This window comes from Lissotriton vulgaris, chromosome 7, assembly GCF_964263255.1.
Source record: "Lissotriton vulgaris chromosome 7, aLisVul1.2, whole genome shotgun sequence".
NCBI lineage: Eukaryota > Metazoa > Chordata > Amphibia > Caudata > Salamandridae > Lissotriton > Lissotriton vulgaris.
This window is the reverse complement of record NC_141695.1, coordinates 1,099,087,707-1,099,112,658: the sequence shown is the minus strand read 5'-3', so window position 1 is coordinate 1,099,112,658 and position 24,952 is coordinate 1,099,087,707. Positions and strand designations below refer to the sequence as shown.

Below are 24,952 nucleotides of genomic sequence, written 5' to 3'. Positions count from 1 at the left end.
GGAGGAAATGCCTCCAAGTGATTTAGCTATTATGCTTTTCCCTTATATATGCGGAATATAATGTATTCACGCAGGTGTGTTCTTGTATTTGGTCTCTCTGTATCCAGGTGGTTGTGTGGGTGTAATTCAATGTTGTAGTACAATCACCTTTTGTTTATTGACAGGAAGAAGACAATCTTCTCCCACCAGTGGACGCCCTAAACGTTTGAAACTCTGGTAGATATGTATCAGGTTTTTACCCAACACATTGTTTGTGGTTGTAATTGCAGTAGCTTCCTTATGTCTATGGTCCTGAAGAAAGCCGGGACAATGTCCCATAGGCTGAAACATGTCGACCGTCCTGCATAGCGCCATAGGGTAGATTTTCCACCAGGCGTTTTTACTTTTAATTTTTGACACCGTAGTTTCTGTATGTACGATTTGTCGGAACTGAAGTAGTCAATTTTATTTCACTATTATCACCTGAGCACTGCACTTTATTATGTCCACTTAATGGCAAACATTATGGCTGGATTGTTGACATCCATTCCCACTATGGCACTATTTGGCCACATGTGGTATGGTGTGATCAACGACTCCCACGTGACGCTTACTCCACCAATAAGGGTGGTCTGATGGGATTCTTTCCAGTTATATGTTGCCAATAACTACCTACGGTAATGATGCACACATACATTCTATCTGGCTCTCAGTCACTGGTACAGTTACACACCAATGTCGGACCTGGTCTGTTTCTTTGTATGTTCCACTATAATTATGGACCACCTTCCAGGTGGCAGCCATTGTGCCCGTTTCGCACGATCATTATCATCATAACATTATTGGTGGCTAGCTGCCATGTTATGGTGTCTGATTGTAAGTATTTATGTATTGCAGAAACACAATTCCAAATCATGGATTTATTTCTACAAAATGTCAACTGCCTTGACTCACAGCAAGTACTCCTCCTGCATGTGAGGGCCATTGCACAGCAGTCCTTGGCAGAGAAAATATGTGTCAAAGCTCATCCTAAATTGGGCAGGCTTTTACAGGCAGTGACACTGCTGCTCTGTGACAGATTGGATGCTGTGTCATTGGTTTTCCAACAGCTGAGTGATCTGAGTGTCCACCATAGGAAATTTAGCACTCCACCTCCTCCAAGATGAGAGAAACCATGGTGTGAGAGTCCCGGCCAACGTAAAGCAGGTCTCCGTCTCTGCCAAAGCCTAAATAATGCCCTCAGTAGCTTTTGTTTTAAAGTGGGACCTCAGTTGTTGCTCAGAGTACAGATGTTTACATTTCACTTTCATATTGTATATTCTTTTATCGTTTATTTGTCATTGTAACTTTGTAAGTGAAAAGCAGGCTGCTCCAATGATATTCCTACGGTAGGAATCAATTTAGTAAATGTAGCTTTCAGAGCCTGTTAGAGGGCAGAGAGTAAGCTGGAGAATCTTCTTGTCCCACATACACGCTGGTTACTTCAGTAATACATTTAGTACTTTATAACATAGTGTTGTCAAACACTGTTCCGGCAGGGCAGGATACATGCCAGACTTTAAGGATATACTCATTAAATGCAATGTATATAATTAATCTAAATGAAACTTATTTACATGATCTGTGGTTATCAGCCATATATCTGGCCCAATCAGATTCTTTTGAATGCAGACTGAGATAGCATTGTGAAGAAAAAACCTAACACCTCTGCAATAAATATTCATATATGTTTAGAAGCTCTGAAACTGATAAGAGATTTTCAGTTAGGCATTTCAATTGAATAATTAGTCAGACATTTCCAAAATGCCTTCTGGGATTTAAGACGCATTGGTGAATCAGGATCTGAACTGAGTTATAGATAAACAGTTTAACACACTGCAACCATTAAGTTTGAGTGACAGACTTGAAATTACATGATTTTTATAAATATTTTGTGTGGTTAGATAACTGTTGAGCCAATGTAAAGAATGATCCATGTTTATGGATGCTTTTTGGAATGTATTTTTGTTGTGTAATCTATATGGGTAGTTTTTGAGTGACCCATTTTCTGTTGATATACTTGTCCCTTAATCGTATTTACAGGTGTCTATTTCTTAATTTCACTATTCATCTGTCATCTTCAGTTTCTTTCAGCATTTTGAGCCCTAATTTTAACCTTCACTTGTTTCAATATGGCGCTGCCTGTTTATGTGTAGACTATTTTTCTGTTGATATACTGGTCCCTTAATTGTATTTTGGGTAGAGGCACGCACCCGAAGGGTGCCTACATGGGCCGGCAGAGTAAACTTTACAGAAGGCTGGACAGACATTGGGGTCCTGAAGGAGGGCCAGAAGTGACAACCACACACAAAAGGAGGCAATAGAGAGCAGCTGAGACAAAAAGGCATGAAGCCCATGCGGGGAAGGAGGAAAGAGATGGATTCAAAATTGCCCCTGGGGCGTTGAGAAGTGCTGTTAAGGCACTGCTGCTGCCGAAGTCCCTTACTGTCGGGACGATATGGCGCTGCCTGCTGCTACTATTGGTTTGGGTCTAAAACATGCAAGCATGACGTCCGTGAGGCACACAAGTTGTATCACCTGGGTATAAGTTAGGCAATGGTGGATGCATTGATGTTCAGGGGTGTAAAATCGTGGGATCTGGGCCCATATACTTATTAAAATGATTGACACAGACACAGTGGGTATAGTTACTAAACTGGCCACAAGCACATGCACTTGAGCTTTTTTATTGGCAGGATCACCTGACCGGTGACCCCTGTAAAGGGGTGTATGTATGGCCAGCCCTCGAAAGGAGTGGCTGGTAGACTAATGCCTGTTGAGAAACTGAATGTGTCCAGCAGGACACTATGTTCCTTCCAAACTTTATTGTAAAACAAAACAAAGTCCAGGGTGTGGGAATTAATGAAAACAACTAAAATAACACTTAGTCTCACCGCCTCAAGAGGCAGTCCTTAGGAGAGCAGTGAACAGTTGCAGCAAGAAGCACCCGGGCATCTCCGCACACGTCCCTAATTTAGCCAGCTACCACTGAGCGCGAACACTGTGTAGAGTTAGTCCAGATCCTTTGACAGCATCAGTTGGGTCAGTGTCCAATCACATAATGATGGTCAGACCTGCATGCTTTCACTGTGATCCAGTGGGTGTCAAAAGTTCAAATTTGGTGCATCAGGAGCGTCGGTGGAGTCCTGCTGCGGAGGGCACACTTGGGGTGCCTTGGCTCCATCTGATGCCACAGTGCCTCCTGGTATCTTGTCAGTGGAGCAGCTTCCAGACCATCTCTTGTACCAGGATACCTTCGTGCAGGAATGTCCTTGAAGCCCTTTTCGCCTAGTTGCCACAGGACCACATGGACTGTGCAGTGCTGCTTATTGGCTGCCTGGGGGCTGCTGCACATTTCCTGACAGAATCACGGGTAAGTCATTCGTGCAACCGACATTGTAGGTGACACAATGGCCGGTGTGCTTCTCAACAGGACTCAGGTGCCGATGGGCTGTCTGATAGTCTCTGAATACTTGGTCTCTCACATTGCCAGTGGCGCCTCTGTCTCTTGGTGCTTTGCAGATGTAAGGCTCTACTCTGGTGATGAGTTGCTCCTTCCTTCGTTGGATTGGGTGATGCACACGGCAATGATGTTGTAATTGCTATTTGATGACCTGGACGACAGGCTGCAATGATTGGCCTGGAGTGAGGATGAATGGAGGTACTTCTCAGCCACGTAGCTCAGTATCTTTGCTGGTGCTGTTCTTCTCCCGTGGCACATGCATTTGCAAGCAGGGATGCCATGGGGCTCAAGCAGACGATGCTTGGGAATTGACTGTCACACCTGGATGGGTGGGGTAGAGGCACAGTTTGTGCTTACAGGCACCTTTTGTTTGGTTCTCCTGCTATGCTGTCGCCAGGGACGTCACTCCGCCTCAGTGTTTGTGGAAGTGGCATGAGTACCAGGTCTGGTCATCTTGTGCTTTGCTCATCTGTGGTCGTTCGTTCCTTCTCTGTGGCAAGTCTGGCCACACACTCTTTTTTTCTTCCTTGGTTCTTGCTTGCAGTGTGGCGCCCTGCCACGAGTCTTCAGTTCTTCTCCTGCCAGTCCCGTTGCGTTCTTTGGGCTGTGCATCTTCTCCTGTCTTGGACTACTCACAGATCCGTCCTGTCTGTAAGACTGGAAGTCTCCTAGTATGTGTTTCAGCCATTTTGTGGACGGCAGTGGAGGTAGGTGTGCTTTGACGTATCCAGTCTGCAGCCTCTTCCATATCTTTCTTGTCCTCTGCAAGGTATTTCCGGTGCAACTCAGGATCACTGCGGGAGACAAGGGTCTCTTAATTTGTGGTGGTGGCAGCTTGCCAATAGGGAACATCTGACTCTCCTCATGCCCGTAATGGGTCGGTGAGCAAGTATTACAGCAGTTTAAAGCAGGATACTCTCTGAACACTATTAAACCCACTGCGGGCAGTGCTTGTGCAGTTAGGGTGTAGATGCTATCCTTCCTGTATTCAGGCCATGCTAGGCCTTTCCTCCCCTATTCTGGGGAGCATTGGTGGCGCCTTACTTGTTATGCTTCAGGGAGCAGTGCCAGTCTTTTTCCCCATGCATCAGAGGCTCATTAAGGGTGCCCTCTGCTGGCTTACTGTTTTTTCTTGCAGTTGTAGCAACATTTTAAAACCCCTTGGCAGCAACAATATTTAGTTTATTTGTTGTCTCAGTATTAACAGGCCAAAAAAGCTACAGGCCATGTTATGACTTTGGTGGTGTGGGAGTGTGCCACCACACTGCTTCCCCACTCCCATACCGCCAAAGCCAAAACAAACTGCCCGCCAGTTTATGACTTTTTAACTCCTTTACCGCAGCGCAAATTGTACCGCGGTGCGGGAGTTCTGAAGAGTGGGTTGGCCGCGTCGGCCAACAGATGTGCGCAGCACTACCGAGGTGGTGCTCGCGACGGCCGTTGGCCCACGCACGCAAGGGGTTAAAGTTGATGGCAGGCAGTGCTTTGGCGTTCCCATGGCAGTACCATTGAATTAGGGACTGCCATGAGAACGTTAAAGGTTTTTCCTCCACGCACCGAAATGAACTATGTTGTGTATTTCATTTTGTGCAGGAAGATTGGAGTGCATGCAGAGAGGGGGGCACATCAAGTGCTCCCCCTGCATGCACCCCATGGCGCAGAGGCACAGGCCCTCTTTGTTTCCTAACCACCACACTTTCACGGCAGTCGCACAGCCACGAAAAGGGCGGCAGTGAGAAAAGTCCTAATATGCTTGCCAGTGCCGCAGCGGCACTGCCAGCATATTAGGGGCCTCAGACCACTGCGCCATTGCCAGAGATCAGGGATCCCTGGCACCACAGTTTCGGCGGAACTTGTAATAAGGCTCTTAATATCACAGAACGTGGTAAACCCTCCAGAAGTTCAGTTACCATTTGTGAACAGGGAGTGATAACATTTGTTGCCTAAAATGCATTCCACTTTTTTTGTAAGTCTGAATACTTCTTTGTCCGACATTCTGAAAGTAAATGACTATTACAACAAAAAAGCACAATAGGTGTGGCTTTAACGTGCCAACATGCAAAAACACAGATCTGAATTCGTAAATGACGTTTATAGATGTGTGCACATTCTGTTTAACACATTAAAGCTATTCCTGTTGGCCTTGCCTATGGTCGAGTAAATAATAAAAATATTTTTTCCAATCAAAAATGCACACAAAGGTAAATAATTGAATGCGATGAACAGAGTGATGACTGGGTGAACAGTTCAGATGTAGCACTTCTTAGAAGGCGGAATGATACACCAAACAGCATGCAGTCAGAGAGAGCTAATGCTCTAGGAGGAGCCAAAGCTTACACTAAATGTATGTGAAAGTGTGTAATAAATGAGACACTCTTGTGATTTTGGCACCCTATGATGACCCTTGCCACCACCATTTTAATTGATTTTAGTGTGTTCCTTGATGTAGGATGGTCCTGCATTTGCCTGTTTCTCTTCTGTTCTGTAATCTTGCTGTCTTTCAGTGGGAGCTGTTACTGAGTGGAACAGTCTTGCCAAGAGCAGAGCGTGTGGGATGTGCATTTGAAGGCATGCAGTTGTTTTTGTATTGTGCATTGGTGAGAATTAGGAGTTCTTACTATTGGCTCTGACCATTCTGTTTTCTGACTTAACCTTGCTTGATGGCAGTGCTGACTATTGCCTTTGACATGCTCTCATGTCATCTTGCTTTTCAATTCCATCTTGCGTTGGGCCTTTCTGTCCGGCACGGGGCTGCATAGCTGAATGTTATTGCTTTCACTTGTTTTCTACACTCTGTGTGCTAGTAGAAACCGGTCCTTATCAGAGGAATGTGCAGGCTCCTTCTCGAAGTCATAGCAAAGGTCTGATCAACCAATGCTGTGTTCGGGGGCACAGAGTGGTACGGAATCTCATGAGAACAAGGGGGCGTGGCTTAAATAAATATTCATATATGTTTAGAAGCTCTGAAACTGATAAGAGATTTTCAGTTAGGCATTTCAATTGAATAATTAGTCAGACATTTCCAAAATGCCTTCTGGGATTTAAGACGCATTGGTGAATCAGGATCTGAACTGAGTTATAGATAAACAGTTTAACACACTGCAACCATTAAGTTTGAGTGACAGACTTGAAATTACATGATTTTTATAAATATTTTGTGTGGTTAGATAACTGTTGAGCCAATGTAAAGAATGATCCATGTTTATGGATGCTTTTTGGAATGTATTTTTGTTGTGTAATCTATATGGGTAGTTTTTGAGTGACCCATTTTCTGTTGATATACTTGTCCCTTAATCGTATTTACAGGTGTCTATTTCTTAATTTCACTATTCATCTGTCATCTTCAGTTTCTTTCAGCATTTTGAGCCCTAATTTTAACCTTCACTTGTTTCAATATGGCGCTGCCTGTTTATGTGTAGACTATTTTTCTGTTGATATACTGGTCCCTTAATTGTATTTTGGGTAGAGGCACGCACCCGAAGGGTGCCTACATGGGCCGGCAGAGTAAACTTTACAGAAGGCTGGACAGACATTGGGGTCCTGAAGGAGGGCCAGAAGTGACAACCCCACACAAAAGGAGGCAATAGAGAGCAGCTGAGACAAAAAGGCATGAAGCCCATGCGGGGAAGGAGGAAAGAGATGGATTCAAAATTGCCCCTGGGGCGTTGAGAAGTGCTGTTAAGGCACTGCTGCTGCCGAAGTCCCTTACTGTCGGGACGATATGGCGCTGCCTGCTGCTACTATTGGTTTGGGTCTAAAACATGCAAGCATGACGTCCGTGAGGCACACAAGTTGTATCACCTGGGTATAAGTTAGGCAATGGTGGATGCATTGATGTTCAGGGGTGTAAAATCGTGGGATCTGGGCCCATATACTTATTAAAATGATTGACACAGACACAGTGGGTATAGTTACTAAACTGGCCACAAGCACATGCACTTGAGCTTTTTTATTGGCAGGATCACCTGACCGGTGACCCCTGTAAAGGGGTGTATGTATGGCCAGCCCTCGAAAGGAGTGGCTGGTAGACTAATGCCTGTTGAGAAACTGAATGTGTCCAGCAGGACACTATGTTCCTTCCAAACTTTATTGTAAAACAAAACAAAGTCCAGGGTGTGGGAATTAATGAAAACAACTAAAATAACACTTAGTCTCACCGCCTCAAGAGGCAGTCCTTAGGAGAGCAGTGAACAGTTGCAGCAAGAAGCACCCGGGCATCTCCGCACACGTCCCTAATTTAGCCAGCTACCACTGAGCGCGAACACTGTGTAGAGTTAGTCCAGATCCTTTGACAGCATCAGTTGGGTCAGTGTCCAATCACATAATGATGGTCAGACCTGCATGCTTTCACTGTGATCCAGTGGGTGTCAAAAGTTCAAATTTGGTGCATCAGGAGCGTCGGTGGAGTCCTGCTGCGGAGGGCACACTTGGGGTGCCTTGGCTCCATCTGATGCCACAGTGCCTCCTGGTATCTTGTCAGTGGAGCAGCTTCCAGACCATCTCTTGTACCAGGATACCTTCGTGCAGGAATGTCCTTGAAGCCCTTTTCGCCTAGTTGCCACAGGACCACATGGACTGTGCAGTGCTGCTTATTGGCTGCCTGGGGGCTGCTGCACATTTCCTGACAGAATCACGGGTAAGTCATTTGTGCAACCGACATTGTAGGTGACACAATGGCCGGTGTGCTTCTCAACAGGACTCAGGTGCCGATGGGCTGTCTGATAGTCTCTGAATACTTGGTCTCTCACATTGCCAGTGGCGCCTCTGTCTCTTGGTGCTTTGCAGATGTAAGGCTCTACTCTGGTGATGAGTTGCTCCTTCCTTCGTTGGATTGGGTGATGCACACGGCAATGATGTTGTAATTGCTATTTGATGACCTGGACGACAGGCTGCAATGATTGGCCTGGAGTGAGGATGAATGGAGGTACTTCTCAGCCACGTAGCTCAGTATCTTTGCTGGTGCTGTTCTTCTCCCGTGGCACATGCATTTGCAAGCAGGGATGCCATGGGGCTCAAGCAGACGATGCTTGGGAATTGACTGTCACACCTGGATGGGTGGGGTAGAGGCACAGTTTGTGCTTACAGGCACCTTTTGTTTGGTTCTCCTGCTATGCTGTCGCCAGGGACGTCACTCCGCCTCAGTGTTTGTGGAAGTGGCATGAGTACCAGGTCTGGTCATCTTGTGCTTTGCTCATCTGTGGTCGTTCGTTCCTTCTCTGTGGCAAGTCTGGCCACACACTCTTTTTTTCTTCCTTGGTTCTTGCTTGCAGTGTGGCGCCCTGCCACGAGTCTTCAGTTCTTCTCCTGCCAGTCCCGTTGCGTTCTTTGGGCTGTGCATCTTCTCCTGTCTTGGACTACTCACAGATCCGTCCTGTCTGTAAGACTGGAAGTCTCCTAGTATGTGTTTCAGCCATTTTGTGGACGGCAGTGGAGGTAGGTGTGCTTTGACGTATCCAGTCTGCAGCCTCTTCCATATCTTTCTTGTCCTCTGCAAGGTATTTCCGGTGCAACTCAGGATCACTGCGGGAGACAAGGGTCTCTTAATTTGTGGTGGTGGCAGCTTGCCAATAGGGAACATCTGACTCTCCTCATGCCCGTAATGGGTCGGTGAGCAAGTATTACAGCAGTTTAAAGCAGGATACTCTCTGAACACTATTAAACCCACTGCGGGCAGTGCTTGTGCAGTTAGGGTGTAGATGCTATCCTTCCTGTATTCAGGCCATGCTAGGCCTTTCCTCCCCTATTCTGGGGAGCATTGGTGGCGCCTTACTTGTTATGCTTCAGGGAGCAGTGCCAGTCTTTTTCCCCATGCATCAGAGGCTCATTAAGGGTGCCCTCTGCTGGCTTACTGTTTTTTCTTGCAGTTGTAGCAACATTTTAAAACCCCTTGGCAGCAACAATATTTAGTTTATTTGTTGTCTCAGTATTAACAGGCCAAAAAAGCTACAGGCCATGTTATGACTTTGGTGGTGTGGGAGTGTGCCACCACACTGCTTCCCCACTCCCATACCGCCAAAGCCAAAACAAACTGCCCGCCAGTTTATGACTTTTTAACTCCTTTACCGCAGCGCAAATTGTACCGCGGTGCGGGAGTTCTGAAGAGTGGGTTGGCCGCGTCGGCCAACAGATGTGCGCAGCACTACCGAGGTGGTGCTCGCGACGGCCGTTGGCCCACGCACGCAAGGGGTTAAAGTTGATGGCAGGCAGTGCTTTGGCGTTCCCATGGCAGTACCATTGAATTAGGGACTGCCATGAGAACGTTAAAGGTTTTTCCTCCACGCACCGAAATGAACTATGTTGTGTATTTCATTTTGTGCAGGAAGATTGGAGTGCATGCAGAGAGGGGGGCACATCAAGTGCTCCCCCTGCATGCACCCCATGGCGCAGAGGCACAGGCCCTCTTTGTTTCCTAACCACCACACTTTCACGGCAGTCGCACAGCCACGAAAAGGGCGGCAGTGAGAAAAGTCCTAATATGCTTGCCAGTGCCGCAGCGGCACTGCCAGCATATTAGGGGCCTCAGACCACTGCGCCATTGCCAGAGATCAGGGATCCCTGGCACCACAGTTTCGGCGGAACTTGTAATAAGGCTCTTAATATCACAGAACGTGGTAAACCCTCCAGAAGTTCAGTTACCATTTGTGAACAGGGAGTGATAACATTTGTTGCCTAAAATGCATTCCACTTTTTTTGTAAGTCTGAATACTTCTTTGTCCGACATTCTGAAAGTAAATGACTATTACAACAAAAAAGCACAATAGGTGTGGCTTTAACGTGCCAACATGCAAAAACACAGATCTGAATTCGTAAATGACGTTTATAGATGTGTGCACATTCTGTTTAACACATTAAAGCTATTCCTGTTGGCCTTGCCTATGGTCGAGTAAATAATAAAAATATTTTTTCCAATCAAAAATGCACACAAAGGTAAATAATTGAATGCGATGAACAGAGTGATGACTGGGTGAACAGTTCAGATGTAGCACTTCTTAGAAGGCGGAATGATACACCAAACAGCATGCAGTCAGAGAGAGCTAATGCTCTAGGAGGAGCCAAAGCTTACACTAAATGTATGTGAAAGTGTGTAATAAATGAGACACTCTTGTGATTTTGGCACCCTATGATGACCCTTGCCACCACCATTTTAATTGATTTTAGTGTGTTCCTTGATGTAGGATGGTCCTGCATTTGCCTGTTTCTCTTCTGTTCTGTAATCTTGCTGTCTTTCAGTGGGAGCTGTTACTGAGTGGAACAGTCTTGCCAAGAGCAGAGCGTGTGGGATGTGCATTTGAAGGCATGCAGTTGTTTTTGTATTGTGCATTGGTGAGAATTAGGAGTTCTTACTATTGGCTCTGACCATTCTGTTTTCTGACTTAACCTTGCTTGATGGCAGTGCTGACTATTGCCTTTGACATGCTCTCATGTCATCTTGCTTTTCAATTCCATCTTGCGTTGGGCCTTTCTGTCCGGCACGGGGCTGCATAGCTGAATGTTATTGCTTTCACTTGTTTTCTACACTCTGTGTGCTAGTAGAAACCGGTCCTTATCAGAGGAATGTGCAGGCTCCTTCTCGAAGTCATAGCAAAGGTCTGATCAACCAATGCTGTGTTCGGGGGCACAGAGTGGTACGGAATCTCATGAGAACAAGGGGGCGTGGCTTGCTAGAATCTTCGTTATGTTTGGATTTGTATTAAAAAGGGGGAGCTTCCACTGGTCTGGTGGAAGTGGAAGTTTGGTGGATTCCGAGTGAGGACAGACGTGTCTATCTCTGATTGAATCCTGATTGCTGAGCTCTGATCCCCGGCTGTGTGAAGACTTCGCCCGGCCAGAAGTGGGCAGAGTAAGCATCAGGTGATGTATTGAGTTTTGTGATTATTGCCATTGTGATGTGAGCCAGTGGCTGTGATCGTTTGAGGTGTTTCTTTGTGGTGTGGGAGGTGCACATCCAGAGTGATCCTCTACTCTGTATATATATCTTTCGGATCTCTTGCAGGACGTCCAGGGTATCTTATCTTATATCAGTTATTGCTTGTTTATTAATCCGTATTATAAGTTTGCTCAGTTAATGATTCATGCCTGTAGATTATAGGTTTGCTACATATATTTGAATCTATTGCATTTGGGATCTGAGACAGCCTTTGTTTATACAGTAATATGTAATAAACCCCAAGCGGATGTATGATTAAACAACTACCATTTAAACAACGAGTGCCTAAACCACGAAGGCTTAACAACGACTACAGCCCTACCATTACATAATGTACAACGACTTACTGAACCTCGAAAATGTATGTATTCTCATATAACCCGAATCTATTACTACTTTTAAAACAATGCAAGATTGAAACAAGAAAAACATTTATTTAAATTAATCAACACTTCTATTTAGGTTTAAAGTATTTTATTCATGACAACATGTAAGGACGAACAAACATTTCAAGAGAATGTAGCAGGGCGGAAAAGCAAGTGTCCAAAAGTACCGTTAATGAATAGCCATCCGTTAACTCCGCCAGCGCTGTGATAGAAGGCACCAGTCGCCTCAACATGTTATGACATTACCCATGAAACCCCCCCACCCAACATGCCCCCCAAACACCCAAACTCCCATCCCCCCCTCCCACTCCCACCCCCGTCCAGTGCACAGTCCCCGAGCTCAACATACATCAGCGCTACAATACGAAGGAGAGAAACTCACAGGAAGATCAAGGGGCAGACTCCACCTGGGCTGGAAGCCTCAAAAGGCGGAGATATTTGGGACAGGTAAGTTCCTTAAATTCAGTAAGCAATAGGGAGTGAAATGGTTGCCAGAGCTCCCTAAACTGGTCCACATCCCCCGCCACCGTGAGGGACAGCTTCTCCATACCCAACACATGCCACAACCTGTGGAGCCAGCCAGTAATAGACGGGGCTGTAGCAGTGTGCCAATGAATCAGGATGTTCTGAACCGCGGAGCCCAGAGCTATAGCTATTTGTCTTCCTCTACGGGAACGAAGGGGATACATCAGATCATTCGGAAGTCCCAGCAGGGTATAGGCAGGGAAACGTGGCAGTTCAATTTCAAAAGCAGAATCAATTTCATCCAACACTTCCTTCCAGTAAAGTTCTAGGAGCGGGCAATCCCACAGTATATGCGTAAGAGTACCCTTATGTCCACACCCTCGCCAACATGCATCCGCTTTACTACGGTCAAACTCATGCACTCGTTCCGGTGTGTAATACCAATAGGTAGAGATTTTAGTCAAGGTATCAGTGAGTCCCATGTGGTAGGCTGAGTGCCGCGCTCTATAGGCTATGTGTTCCCATTCCTTAGGGCTCAATGTCCTCCCTAGCTCCCTCTCCCAACGCTCTCTCCCAGGGTGATAAAAGTGTGTTGCCGGGGGCTGCAGCAGCTTGTACAAGTCAGTGATCAGTTTGGAGTCTGAATTCCGTGTCATAAGCCAGTGCTCATAAGGGAGAAAAGGCCGATCGGCCGTCTCTCTTACTTGCGGGTGGAGGGCCCAGTGGCGGGCCTGCATGTAATGAAGTCGCTCCGTTTCTGGAAGTGAAAACTCCTGGCGAAGTTGGGGAAAAGGAACCACCCCATCTGGGCCATAAAGATGACACAAGGCTCTGCACCCCGCCTGTTGCCACCTCGCAAACGCTCCCCTTTCCATCCCCGGGGCAAAGTCTGGATTATCCACCAGTGGAGTAAGCGGGGACGGGAACGTGGTGAGGTCACGTAGAACGCTCGTAGCGTCCCACACCCGCAGTGACACCCTCGTAACAAAGGAGGCATAGAGATTTCTGGGCCGATGTGGGCGACGCAGGAAGGGGATTTCCTGCAGCGGTCTCCCAGCCACCGCCTGGTCCTGGAAGAGCCAGTGCTTATCAGACTCCCACCTACTCCATTCCACCAGGAATCGCAGCTGTGCTGCCTGGAAGTATTTGCGAAAATCTGGGATACCCAGTCCACCTGCTTCCGGGGCCAGCAGCGAAAGGGCCCTACGCAATCTAGGCTTCTTCCCCTGCCAGACAAACCGAGAAACGTCGGCCTGTAATTGCGAGATCCATCCCCCGGGCGGTTGGAGCGGCAAGGCCCGAAAGAGGTACAACACCTGAGGTAGAATCGTCATTTTGACAGCAGCTATCCTGCCAAGCCAGGAAAAAGCGCCTCGATTCCATCGGCCCAATTCCTCCTTGATCTTGGCCCCCAGGGCTCGATAGTTTGTGGACACCATCGCCGCCACGGTAGGTGCAATCTGGATGCCCAAATAGGGCACTGCTCCCGAGGACCATACCATGGGAAACCGCTGCTGCAGACATGCCCTAGTGACCGGGTCAAGGGAGATATCCAGTGCCACCGATTTCCCCATGTTCATCCGAAATCCAGACACCGCGCCAAAAGAGGATATTTCCTCCATGCACGCCGGGAGAGCCACAGCGGGCTTGTCAATGGACAAAATAACATCATCAGCGTAAAGGCTAACAGCGTGTGTGAAGGCCCCCATCCGGATGCCGGTCACTCGCGGGTTATCTCGCACCCGCTGGGCAAAGGGCTCCATGTAGAGCGCGAAAAGCAAAGGTGAAAGCGGGCAACCTTGCCTGGTGCCCCGTTCAATGTCGAAGGAGGTAGAAGCGTGCCCATTAACGCGGACCACTGCCGATGGACGAACGTAGCAATTAAGGATCATGGTGCGGAATTTGTCACCTATACCCGCTTTCATGAGCACCCGCTCCAGGTAAGGCCAGTGGACTCTGTCAAACGCTTTCTCTGCGTCCACCGCCAACATCATTCGCTCCCCCGGAATCCGAGAGGCCTTCTCTAGCAAATGAACAATTCATTTCGTATTGTCCACCGTCTGCCGCCCCGGGACAAAACCCGCCTGGTCAGGATCGATAAGGCCGGGCAGATGGAGAGCTAGTCTAGCAGCAAGGATCCCCGTATACAGTTTTAAATCAATATTCAGAAGGGAGATCGGCCGGTAGGATCCACATTGCTTTGGGTCCTTACCTGGCTTAGGGATAACCGAGATCGAGGCCCTGAGCAGATCAGGCGGAATGGCCCCTGCCTCCGCAAAGGAGTTGAAGAGGCGCGTCAGGATGGGCGCCAGTGTCATGCAAAATGTTTTATAATACAGCGCAATATAGCCGTCTGGGCCCGGTGCCTTTCCGTGCTTGAGTCGGGCAATGGCAGAAACTACTTCTTCGATCCTAATGTCCCTGTCCAGATAGTCCGCCTGCACGGGGTCCAGAGAGGGAAGTGTGATCGAGGCCAGATAAGTGTCCATCGCCTCCTCATCCGGAGGGTCCCCAGTATAGAGGTCTTTGTAAAAGCCCCGAAAGACTGCAGCTATCCGCTCGTCTTCAGTTTCCGGCATGCCCATCGGGCCAGAGATCTCCTTGACCAGCTGGCTCTGCCGCGCCACGCGGAGCCTGTTTGCCAACAACTTGCCACAGCGGTCCCCTCCAGTATAAAAGGCGTGACGCAGCCGCAGAGCTGCATACTCCGCCCGGTCGAGGTCCAGGGCCGCCAGGAGCTTCCTGGCTTCCTTGAGCTGCCGCCAAATTCGGGGGGCCCCGGTTCTGCGATGGATCTGTTCCAATTCCCGAACACGATCTGTAAGTTCATCTCTCTTGGCCTGCCGCTCCCTATTGTCCGCCGAGGAAATCGCTATAAATTCCCCTCTGATGACTGCCTTCAATGCCGCCCATTGCGTGGCCCGACTAATGTCTGCATTATCGTTATGGGATTGAAATTCCTGAATCGACTTCTCAATGCGAGCCACCACTTCCGCCCTATGCAGCAGCGTATCCCGAAGGCGCCACGTCCGTGGGCGGAGCGCCGTCGGGGGCATAGTTAACAGGACCTCGACCGGGGCATGGTCCGATAGGGAGATCACACCCATTTCTGATCCAGATGCTAACGTTTTCACTGGGGAGGTAACCAACAGGTGATCTAACCGTGCGTACGTTTTGTGGGCATGGGAATAGTACGAGTAGTCCCTATCCGTCGGGTGCAAATGTCACCATATATCAAGTAGGTCCACCTCGTCCAGCTGAGCCTTACGGTCCGCCGAGAGTTCTCCAACCTGGGGGGAGCGTTGCGCCGACCTATCCAGTGCAGAGTCGAAGACAATATTGAAGTCTCCCATGAGTATGACATGTCTATCCTGGGAAGATGTGACCTCCTCGATCGCCGCCTGAAGAAAGCGGTCCTGACGGTCATTAGGACTATAGAGGGATCCTATCGTGAAGAAAAGACCCCCAATCCGAGATCGATAAGCCAGTAACCTACCCTTTTGTTCAGCAAATTTGTGGAGAACCTCCCCCTGGAAACGCCGCGCCACCAGAATCGCCACCCCAGCTGTTTTAGTGGTGCATGAGGAAAAGAATTGTGAGGGGAATTTGTGTGAGCGGAGTCTATGAGTGTCCTGTGACAGTAAGTGCGTCTCCTGGAGGAGACAGATATCTGCCTGTGTGTTCTCTAAAAGTGAAAGGACGGCCCGCCTCTTCACGGGATTATTCAGACCCCGGACATTCAGGGTCACTACCTTACAAGTGGTTGGAGGCATGAGTGGTGTTTTAGTAGAAAGCAACAAGGACCCTCCGCAAAAACAGGAGGACAAGAGCGTCATTCAGCCCGTGGTGCAGCAGAGTACCACGCATAGAGCATTGACACAAAAAGCAGACAGTTCCAGGCAAACCATAAAGCAGGCCACCTAACCCGCAGCTCCCTGCCCTCAAGAAACATCCGGTAACCCCTCCCTCCACTCCCCAACATCCATGCCAAGCAGAGAGGCAGATCGCCCCGTTGAAGCTATAGCCAAACAGAAGCAGATCAAAAAGCACAGACAATGTCAAAATGACCAGGAACCCCTGCGTGCACTGGACAACCCTCCCTCCCCATCCCAAACCCCCAAACCCCATCTCCCACTCCATTCCCCAACTCCCCTTGCCCCCCCCAACTGTTCCCCGTCTGCCCCACCCACCCTCTCGCTCCCGGCCCCCTCCCGCAACTGGGACCAGATCAACAACTTCACACACCCCCCTCTCTACCCCCCAAAAAACTTGTAGACCCATTGTCCCAGTCCGGTGCTTGTCGGACAAGCCCGCGGAAAGTCAGGAAAAGTGGACGTCCAGCCACCTCGCACCCCCCATTCCCCCCACCTCCCCAGACCCTCAAACCTGCAGCTCCACCACGGCGATGTTGATCTCCCCCCAGAGTTCACTTATGCTGTCAGCGCCACCACAGTCGCAGCATCAGCTCCAGTTCTTTCCTGCACTGTTGCGTCCGACTCCGCCTGGGCCGTAGGAGAGTCCGGCCGCGACAAGGAAGTAGATGATCGCCGGCCGGGGGCTGTCTGCCAACCGTCTCTGGTAACACGGCTCCGGCGCGGAGTGTGAGCTCCGTCCTCAGTGGCTGTGATCCCCAGCACTCCACATGTGTCTTGAAGAGAACGCAGCTGGTGCAAGGTTCCGTTCCACCTGAAAATGAGCCGGAAGGGATGTCCCCAGGAATATTGAGTGCCATGCTCCCTAAGAAAGTCAGTCGCAATTTTAAAAGCTTTGCGTTTTTGCAGAGTAGATGCGGCCAGGTCTTGATAGAGAGCTATCCGGTGGCCTCTGAATTCCAGGGAGGGTCTCCTCCGGGCCTCCCTCAGTATCCGCTCCTTCAAAGGATAGTCTGGCAGGAAAGCCAAGATATCAGGAGGAGGCGCTGAATTTCGGCGTTGCGGGCCTACCCTGTGCGCCCTGTCAATCCGAATGGCGAAGTCAGCCGGTTCCCCCAGCACCTCTCTGAACAGCTCCCCGAGGTAAGTCGCCACATCTTCCCCCTCTTCCCGGGACGGCACACCCCGGACGCGGATGTTGTTTCTCCTGGAGCGATTCTCAAGGTCCTCTTTGTGTGACTGCAGGTCAAGGTGCTGTTCCCGGAGTCGGATGACCTCCTGTTGCAACTGTGTAATTTCTTCGTCCCTAGCGTGGCCCGCTTCTTCCACCGTGGACACTCTGTCACCGAGACCGTCCACCTCCCTCCGTATCTCACGGACCTCACCTGCGACCTCTTGCTTAAGCGTCTGAAAATCGTCCCTCAATGAGCTGAAGAGGGACTCTAGGAAGGACCTCGTAACCGGGGGTTCTCCTCCACTCGCTCCCTGGGCACCGCTCGAGTGGGGTGGGGATGGGTGACCTCGGTCCTGTCTCGCATTGCCCCGGCTCAGCATCTCTGGCAGTGTGCGGTCCCCCTTCCGGGTCCCCTTGTTGTTCGACATGTTGGCTACCGAGGAGCTCTCCTGAAAATCCAACAGCCCAATCCTAGGTGCAACTTCGGAAGCGAGCTGCCGGACTCCCACCAGTGGTCCGTTTCCTCGACGATAGACCACCCTCCCGGGCCTCCAGCACCAATCCGCCCGGCTCTGCTCTCCTCTCTCGCTGCACAAGCCTCGCGGCCTCGGGCTCGGCGTCACTCACGGCACTGAGGGATCCCCCTCCAAGCTAGGCCACAGCAGGCCCTCAGGGGCTACGTGGGGGTTGCAGTAATGTCCGGGCGGTCCTTCCCGTCTTCCACGGTCAGGCCCAGAATGCCACCAGGGGTCCCCCTGAGGAAGGGGTCTGTCCCAGTTCTACCCCGGTGGCCAAGTGCAAAGGCGGGAAGAAACACAGGAGCCCAGTTCCCGGTCCCCCGTGGCCTCGAGGGGTGATGGCTGCCACAGTCCTCTCCGTTGTTCCCCAGCCGCCTAACTCACCACAGGGTACTGCTTCTGCCCAGGAGTGCCGCTCCGTGCTCCGCAATGTCTACCGGGGGGCCGAGGGGCCACAGCTGTGCAGCGTCTCTGAGGCCTGGGGCGCAGGCCGAGGCCACGGCCTCGTGTAGCAGTAGGCCCCAAGTCCGGCACCTCTCCTTCCGCACCCCCGCTCCAGCCGGTCCACGCTCCGGCGGGGTGTCGCAAGACCAGGCAGGTCCGTCCGGGACCGGCAGGCAAGGTCCACAGTGCTCGCCGACCTGCTTAGAGGCCGCAAAGTGGTCGAGGCCTAGAACCAGGCCCAAGCCCCGGCCTCGCGTGAAGTCCGATGCCGGCCTGGCGTCGGAGTCTCTATGGCACCTGGCCCGGCAGCCCAGGCCCCCGGCCTCTGCTGCAGTGAGAGGCTCAAGAATCCGGTGCAGGCGGGCCGGGTCAGCGATGCTGCAGCAATCACCCGGCCGACGTCTATGGACGGGCAGGATCCGTTTCTCCCTGTACAGACTATCCAGCGGGCCCCAAGCCGCTCCTCCGCACCAGCCACTGCCAGTCTCCGGGCAAGCAATCATGCTCCAGGCCTTGCCACTCCGCCCCTGATTGCCAATGTCTCCCTGTGGTGGCCCAGAGGGGCTTCCCCTATGCTCAGCCCCCAGCCGTGATCTCCACTCTTTGCGGCCGTCCTCCTGGATGTCACCAGGGCGGCCGCGATGGGCCTCCACAGCTTCCGAGGGCCAGGCACTACGTCGGCCGGCAATACTCGGGGGGTCTCTCCGGTGCTCCTAAGGTGCGGGTGTTGCGCTTCGCCGCGCCCGGCGTCTCCTGTCAGTGAGCCGCTCTCCCAGGGGGCCCCGGCGTCTCCTCTGGGCGCCCGCGATGTCCCGTCCCCTGCCGATTCTTGCGCTCCGGGGCTGAAATGTTCCCCGGAGTCCCACCAACCAATTCCGCCGCCTCGGGCTCAAGGCCTGCACCCCTGCCGAGTGCACTGACCTGTGTCCAGCGAGCCTCTCCGTCGGTCCGCCTTCCTGCGGCTCGGGCCTCGCGTCACTCCCCAGCCCAGGCCAAAGCCGCAGATTCTGTTTGCCGCCAGTCTGGCCTCCAGGGGGGGGGGGCGGGTGCCTCTCCGGTGCGGCGCGGTCCTGCTCCGGACACCGTCAATCGTCGCCACGGGCAGCCAGCTCAGTCCCGTGCAGCTCCACGCCGGTCCTTCCGGACCCTCGTTCCTCCGCCTCCTCGCAGTGCGCTTCGGTGTCCGGTCTACGCAACTGCTCCGGCCCCGGACGCCTTCGCCCAGACACCCGGCTCCCCAATCTCGGCGTTTCCGTGCACTGTGGGCCTCGGTCACCGGCTGACAGCAATCCGGCCGCTTCCTCTGCTTTCCCCGCTCCCCACAGCGGTTCCGGGGGGGAGAATTAGCTTATATCAGGGCTTGGGGCCTGGATGGACACGGGAGCTCCGGAGAACACGTCCTCCTACCCCGCCATCTTGGCCACGCCCCCAACACTTCTATTTAAAACTATTTATAGTAAAGAAACTTTAAGTTTACTATCAAATAATGATTTTCAAGAAATACAGACGAATTTATAGAGACAGTTATGTACGTGAAAAATATAATTTAACATAAAGTCATCATCTTTTTTCTCAGACATTAAAAAAACGGACTCCATAAAATTTTCAGTTTTTAAAGAATGAACTCAAATAAAACAAATTAAAAAGTCTACCCACCCTTTTCTGTCCACTTCAACTGTGAAATGAACACTTAATTTAATGAACTCGAAGTTTAACTGTGAACAGTCGCATCGAGCACAGTACAGAATAGCATCATTGAAAAACAAACCTTCAGTGCCATCTACTGGCCTAACAAGGTTAATTTATACAAAACCTTTTATAACAACAGCGTAATTAAAATAAGAAATGTATAAATCCATTAAAAAAACCTTTGTAATTTTTTTAAAATTTTTGACACTTACCTATGGTTTAGGAGGTCGTGGTTCAGATACAGTAGTTATGAAGGAGGTCGTGGTCCAGGTACAGGTACAGGTCGTTGTTTGGGAGTCGTTGTTAAGCCCACTCGTTGTTAGGGATTCGGTATTAAGGTTGTTTCCCACCCCAAGCCTTCTTCTAAAAGTGATAGTCTTTGCATTTTGTTAAATAAAACTCCTTTTCAAAAAGGTGCTGTTTGTTTTGTGTTGCAGTCTTGCTGTGCCAGGGGTGGTAAGACATGCTAAAAGTTTATACTATTCAAAGGTGTAATGATATATTTGCCTCCCAGGTGGGAGTGTAGTGATTGGGTGTGGCTTATTGGTGAGAAGCCACATTCAAAACAAAGTGCTGGCAACAATAGTTCAGCACAAGCTGCTCTGTCCACCCATACCTTAAAAACGCACACAGAAGATATCTAAGTGGTCTGCCAGTTTAAGAATATTTCCAAGACCCAAATCTGGAATTTTGAATTGAAGCTCAATGTAATCAACAGAAGACATTAGATTAGTGCCACATGTTTATTTTTAGTCATTATATACTTTGTCAGACATTAGAATTGTCCAAAAAGGGCTTAAATAAAACACTGTACCCTACTACAAATATTTAGGTTTCTCTGAATGAAATCTGCGATAAAGTCCAGCGATAACAATATTTTCCTTTTGTTTTATCTGTTTATTACGACACAATTGCCATTTTGAACTAAGGAATGTAATAAAAACATAATATTATGAGACGAGCTTACTATAAGGCCACGCCTAAGCCTGATTCTTTGCTTAGTATTCATATTTACATTTTTCTACTTTCATTGCAGGCCTTTTTGGTTGGTATCGTTGTTCCTGATGCAGAAGTCATGCCTGGTTGGGCGAAGAAACGAGGATTTGAAAGCACATACTTAGAGCTCTGTGACGATAAGGTATAATTCTTCCGCGGGCAAATGTTTATTGCATTTGGCCTTTCCTTGCAAAAACGTATCTAGAGTCAAACACAAAATTAACAGTGTGTGAAAAAGAAGTCACAGGCACTTAAATACAACTCACAGTTTATCATTAAGGGACTGCGGCATTCTTGGCTTGGTTCAGGACTGTAATAACAAGCACTGGCAAAGCCAGTCTGTCAGAAAATTGCGTAAGCGATATCGCTTCTTCAATGAGTGGCAAGGGTTTGTGTGTATCAGTAACTGAGTATGAAAATCAGCCTGTGGTTGGATGGATTAGTGAGTGCTGGAAGGATGAATAAGTGACTGAGTGCATGGTACTTAGCTGGCCACTGAGTGCGTTCATGGGTGGATGATGCATGATGGGCAAGTAAGTGAACGATGCAGACAGGTTACAACAATTTTAAAGGCTCTGGACTCAGACAGCAGTAGTAACTTTATAAAAATGCCACAAATTAAAAGTATTATGGCAGGGTAGAAAGGCACTCAGACTGGGCACCATTATGCCAAAAATGGCAACTATTTATAAAGAATTACCACCATTTGCACCAGTAAAGTGCAGAAACAGGCTGGGTGAATACAATATTTCAAGATTGATGTCCATTATGCCAGTGCAAAAAACAATTAACAATATGCAGCTGTAATGCACTCAGTGATCTAATTTAGACAAAATCAACAATTCAACCTTTCAAACCATAAACTATAATAATAATGTGTGCACCAGGTTAGAGGCCCTGCAAGCCGTCTGGTTTCAATTTGACAAAGAGGTTCCCAGAACTCTATCTGGGAATACCCAGTGCACTACTGGGGTGTCACTGACAAGTGTACAAAATATCAACACATCAATGTTAGAAAATCTAGTAACCAATTAGTAAATTTTTCAACAGTCCACAACAATGTTCCCTCCAATTTCTTTCCTCTGTGTGCGGCAGTATAAGGTCTCTGTGCGCTGCAACTAAGGCTATGTGCGCCGGGAACCAGACTGCGTATGTGGTTGCAGCGCCAAATATCACTCCAAACCTTTGCTTAAAAAAGTGAAAAGGGAGTGCATTTCCACACATGAAGCGCCACATGAAGTGTCTTAAGGCAGGTTTTCAATTTAGATATACACGCAATTACAGGAATTGGTTACACAGGGGTGCACACTTTGGGTTTAGAAAAGCACAGGACTCCAATGGTGGTATCAAAATAAGATTTTACTGAAGATTCTCGGCTCAAGGCCTGTTCATAGGGTGGGGAATGTTGGAAGACTATACAAGATCACATATATACACAATTACATAACATATTTACAATTAGATGTGCAATCTACAGAGTAATGTCTGGATATCCCATCAGAGATTGTTTGTCACCAGTCCAAAAACGAGTCCCCTACAGCAAGTCATTTAACAACTTCTGGATTAAAGTAACTTGTGGTAAAGTCGCAGTCGGGGTAGTGAATGCTTTGCAAAGGTTCGTTGTTGTTGAGACTGCGAGGTAAAGGAGGTTTCCCATGATTAATATTTCTGCTGGAGAGAGATGTTTGTCTGGTTGCAGTTTTGACTCATCATAAAGTAGTACAGAAGGTTAATATGCCTGAACTGTATTTTATATGGATAGCTCAGTAGGTTACTGCTTTTGTGGTAGAGAACCTTTTGTTACTTGCAGTTCATGAGTTACAATTATGATATAGGACAGTAACCTATGAAGTGTCAAAGAGCTGCTTGCAAACTGCATGGTATGGGTTAAAGAGTTATATATTTTTTCCTTATCTTTCACTATACTAATGATGGTAAAAAGGGTTGGTTTGGGTAGAAATACATTCTTATTAGTAAAGATAACAGTATGTGGGGTCTTTATTTTCCTAATTGCATTCAACGAAGGTCCATCAAATGTATTTCAGTTGTTGTCTTCTGGCTGTGGCAGAGTTAATGTTACACGGTCGCTAAATGCAGACTTATGTTAATTAATTAGTTCTTATTGGGTTAATTGCGCAGATGAATCTGAGATTTAAGTAGCAGATTACTCATGCCCTACAGGATCCTCAACCAGATTGATGGTCTTAACTTTCCGTTGCCTGTACTAGATCTATATGGTTTGCTAGTAAAATTGAGCGCAGCCAGATGTTCTCTGCTTCCTCTACAGAGTCAATGATGGAGTTGTTTGTATGCGGATAGTGCTTGTTTGGGTGAGGTCTTGGCATTGAATAAGAATAGCTTGGTACGTGAACCTAGGCCTGTATCATGATAACTTTATCCACTGACGTTTCACTGTTTCCAGGTGCGGTTACTTTTAAATTCATAGATGGACTTATGCTGGACCTCTGAGCTGGATTCAATAGTGAATCTGAATTTTGAGGAATTAGTGGATTGGCAGTTGTGCAATATTTTCTGTCGTTGAATAAATGACTGCTGCAGAGTCTTTTAAAAACATAAATTTACATCAACGGTTCATTTTCCTAAATGTCTGCATTGGCGATATCAATGGATTGCCATGGCCTTCACTTGCTTTAGTTGTGTTATCTGGCACAACTTCTGTCAGGGGTTTCCATGCGATCTTTTTTTGATTCAATCATTTCTGCGCAGCCTGTTGTCTGATCTTACCGGATTTCATTTTTCCTGTAGACGCCATGGTTCCCTTGATTAGTCAAGCCTGTATTGCAATCTTAACAATAACAGGAGGCTTAAATGTTTTTGGTATGTTTGATGTGTCTTGGGGGAGCAGCACTGAGCTCACTGACCTTGTGGGGCCGTCTCAACGAGGTCGCACTCAACTCAATATGGCAACACTAGCATCTACCCTACCACAGTCCCTTTTCAGGATTCTTGAGTTCTGAACTTCAATTTCAATTTGGTTCAAGACTGTGCACTGGGCCACAAGCATCTCAGGGCATTTCATGGCAGAACGCTTCAGTAATTCAGCCTCAAGCGATTCAGGGTTGAGCACCGTGCTCCAACCCTGAGCACTCCCCGGCTTCCCACAGATGTAGACCTCCGTACCTCGGTGTCTTCACCCACTGCACGCCGCTCTCCCAAGATAAACCAAGCAAATGCAGGCGAGGGAGGGAGGCTTAGGAGGAGAACTTCATGGCTTCACAGCCCCGTAAAAACCCCTCTGAAAGACCTCTGAAGACTGCTGAGAACCGCCGTGTTGCTCTGCTCTGTTGCTGAACCTCACCCAGTCTCTAAGATTTTAAAAACTTTTATTTCACTTTTACCATTTGCAAGAGTATCATTTACAACAAAAATGCTTAATAAATTGACCCAAATTTATTTTTTCAGAAAATGAAATAATTTTCATTGATTCATGGAATCTTGGAGTGTTTGCATACTTTTAAAGCCTACGATATCACTTCCTGTTGACAAGGTATAGAAAGTCAATGCTTAATTTGTAAATAGAAGAATGCCGGTGTTCGAAGCTCTAGCTCTGAAGTCCTCTTTTATTTATTTATTTGTTTATTTATTGCGACTTTATATAGCGCGAACAGTGTCGGAGCGCTTTACAAAAGAACCAGTTGCGTTACATAAGGACGTTGGATTACATGAGTCACAATAAAAGATACAAACCGAAAAAATTTCAAATGTACAAGTTGTAAAGTTACTCAAGGAAGAGATACTAACAGAAACAATTGCAAATGTACAAGTTGTAAAGTCACTCAAGGAAGAGATACAAACGGATAAACTCTAAAATCACATAGGAATGGTAGTAACTACAAAGGTCTAATACATATACTAGTGGTTAGAGTTATATATATACAAATAGTAAATTCACTCAGGTTTACATTTTTACAGTAATAATCACACTTTAGCAATCTAAGGGGCAGGGGAAGGAAGAGGGGGGAGAACAGAAAGAAAGGGA

At 48.3% G+C, this 24,952-nt stretch overlaps 1 protein-coding gene across 4 annotated transcripts in view; it reads left to right on the top strand.

Annotated features, from left to right (window-relative positions):
- Nucleotides 1–24,952, top strand: part of ACSL6 (acyl-CoA synthetase long chain family member 6) — a 548,884-nt gene that overhangs the window by 445,775 nt on the left and 78,157 nt on the right. For all 4 annotated transcript variants that reach the window (XM_086931549.1, XM_086931550.1, XM_086931552.1 and 1 more), the window contains one exon: nucleotides 20,993–21,094. In XM_086931549.1, the coding sequence (XP_086787675.1) occupies nucleotides 20,993–21,094 (102 nt within the window). The remainder of the gene's footprint in view (nucleotides 1–20,992; nucleotides 21,095–24,952) is intronic.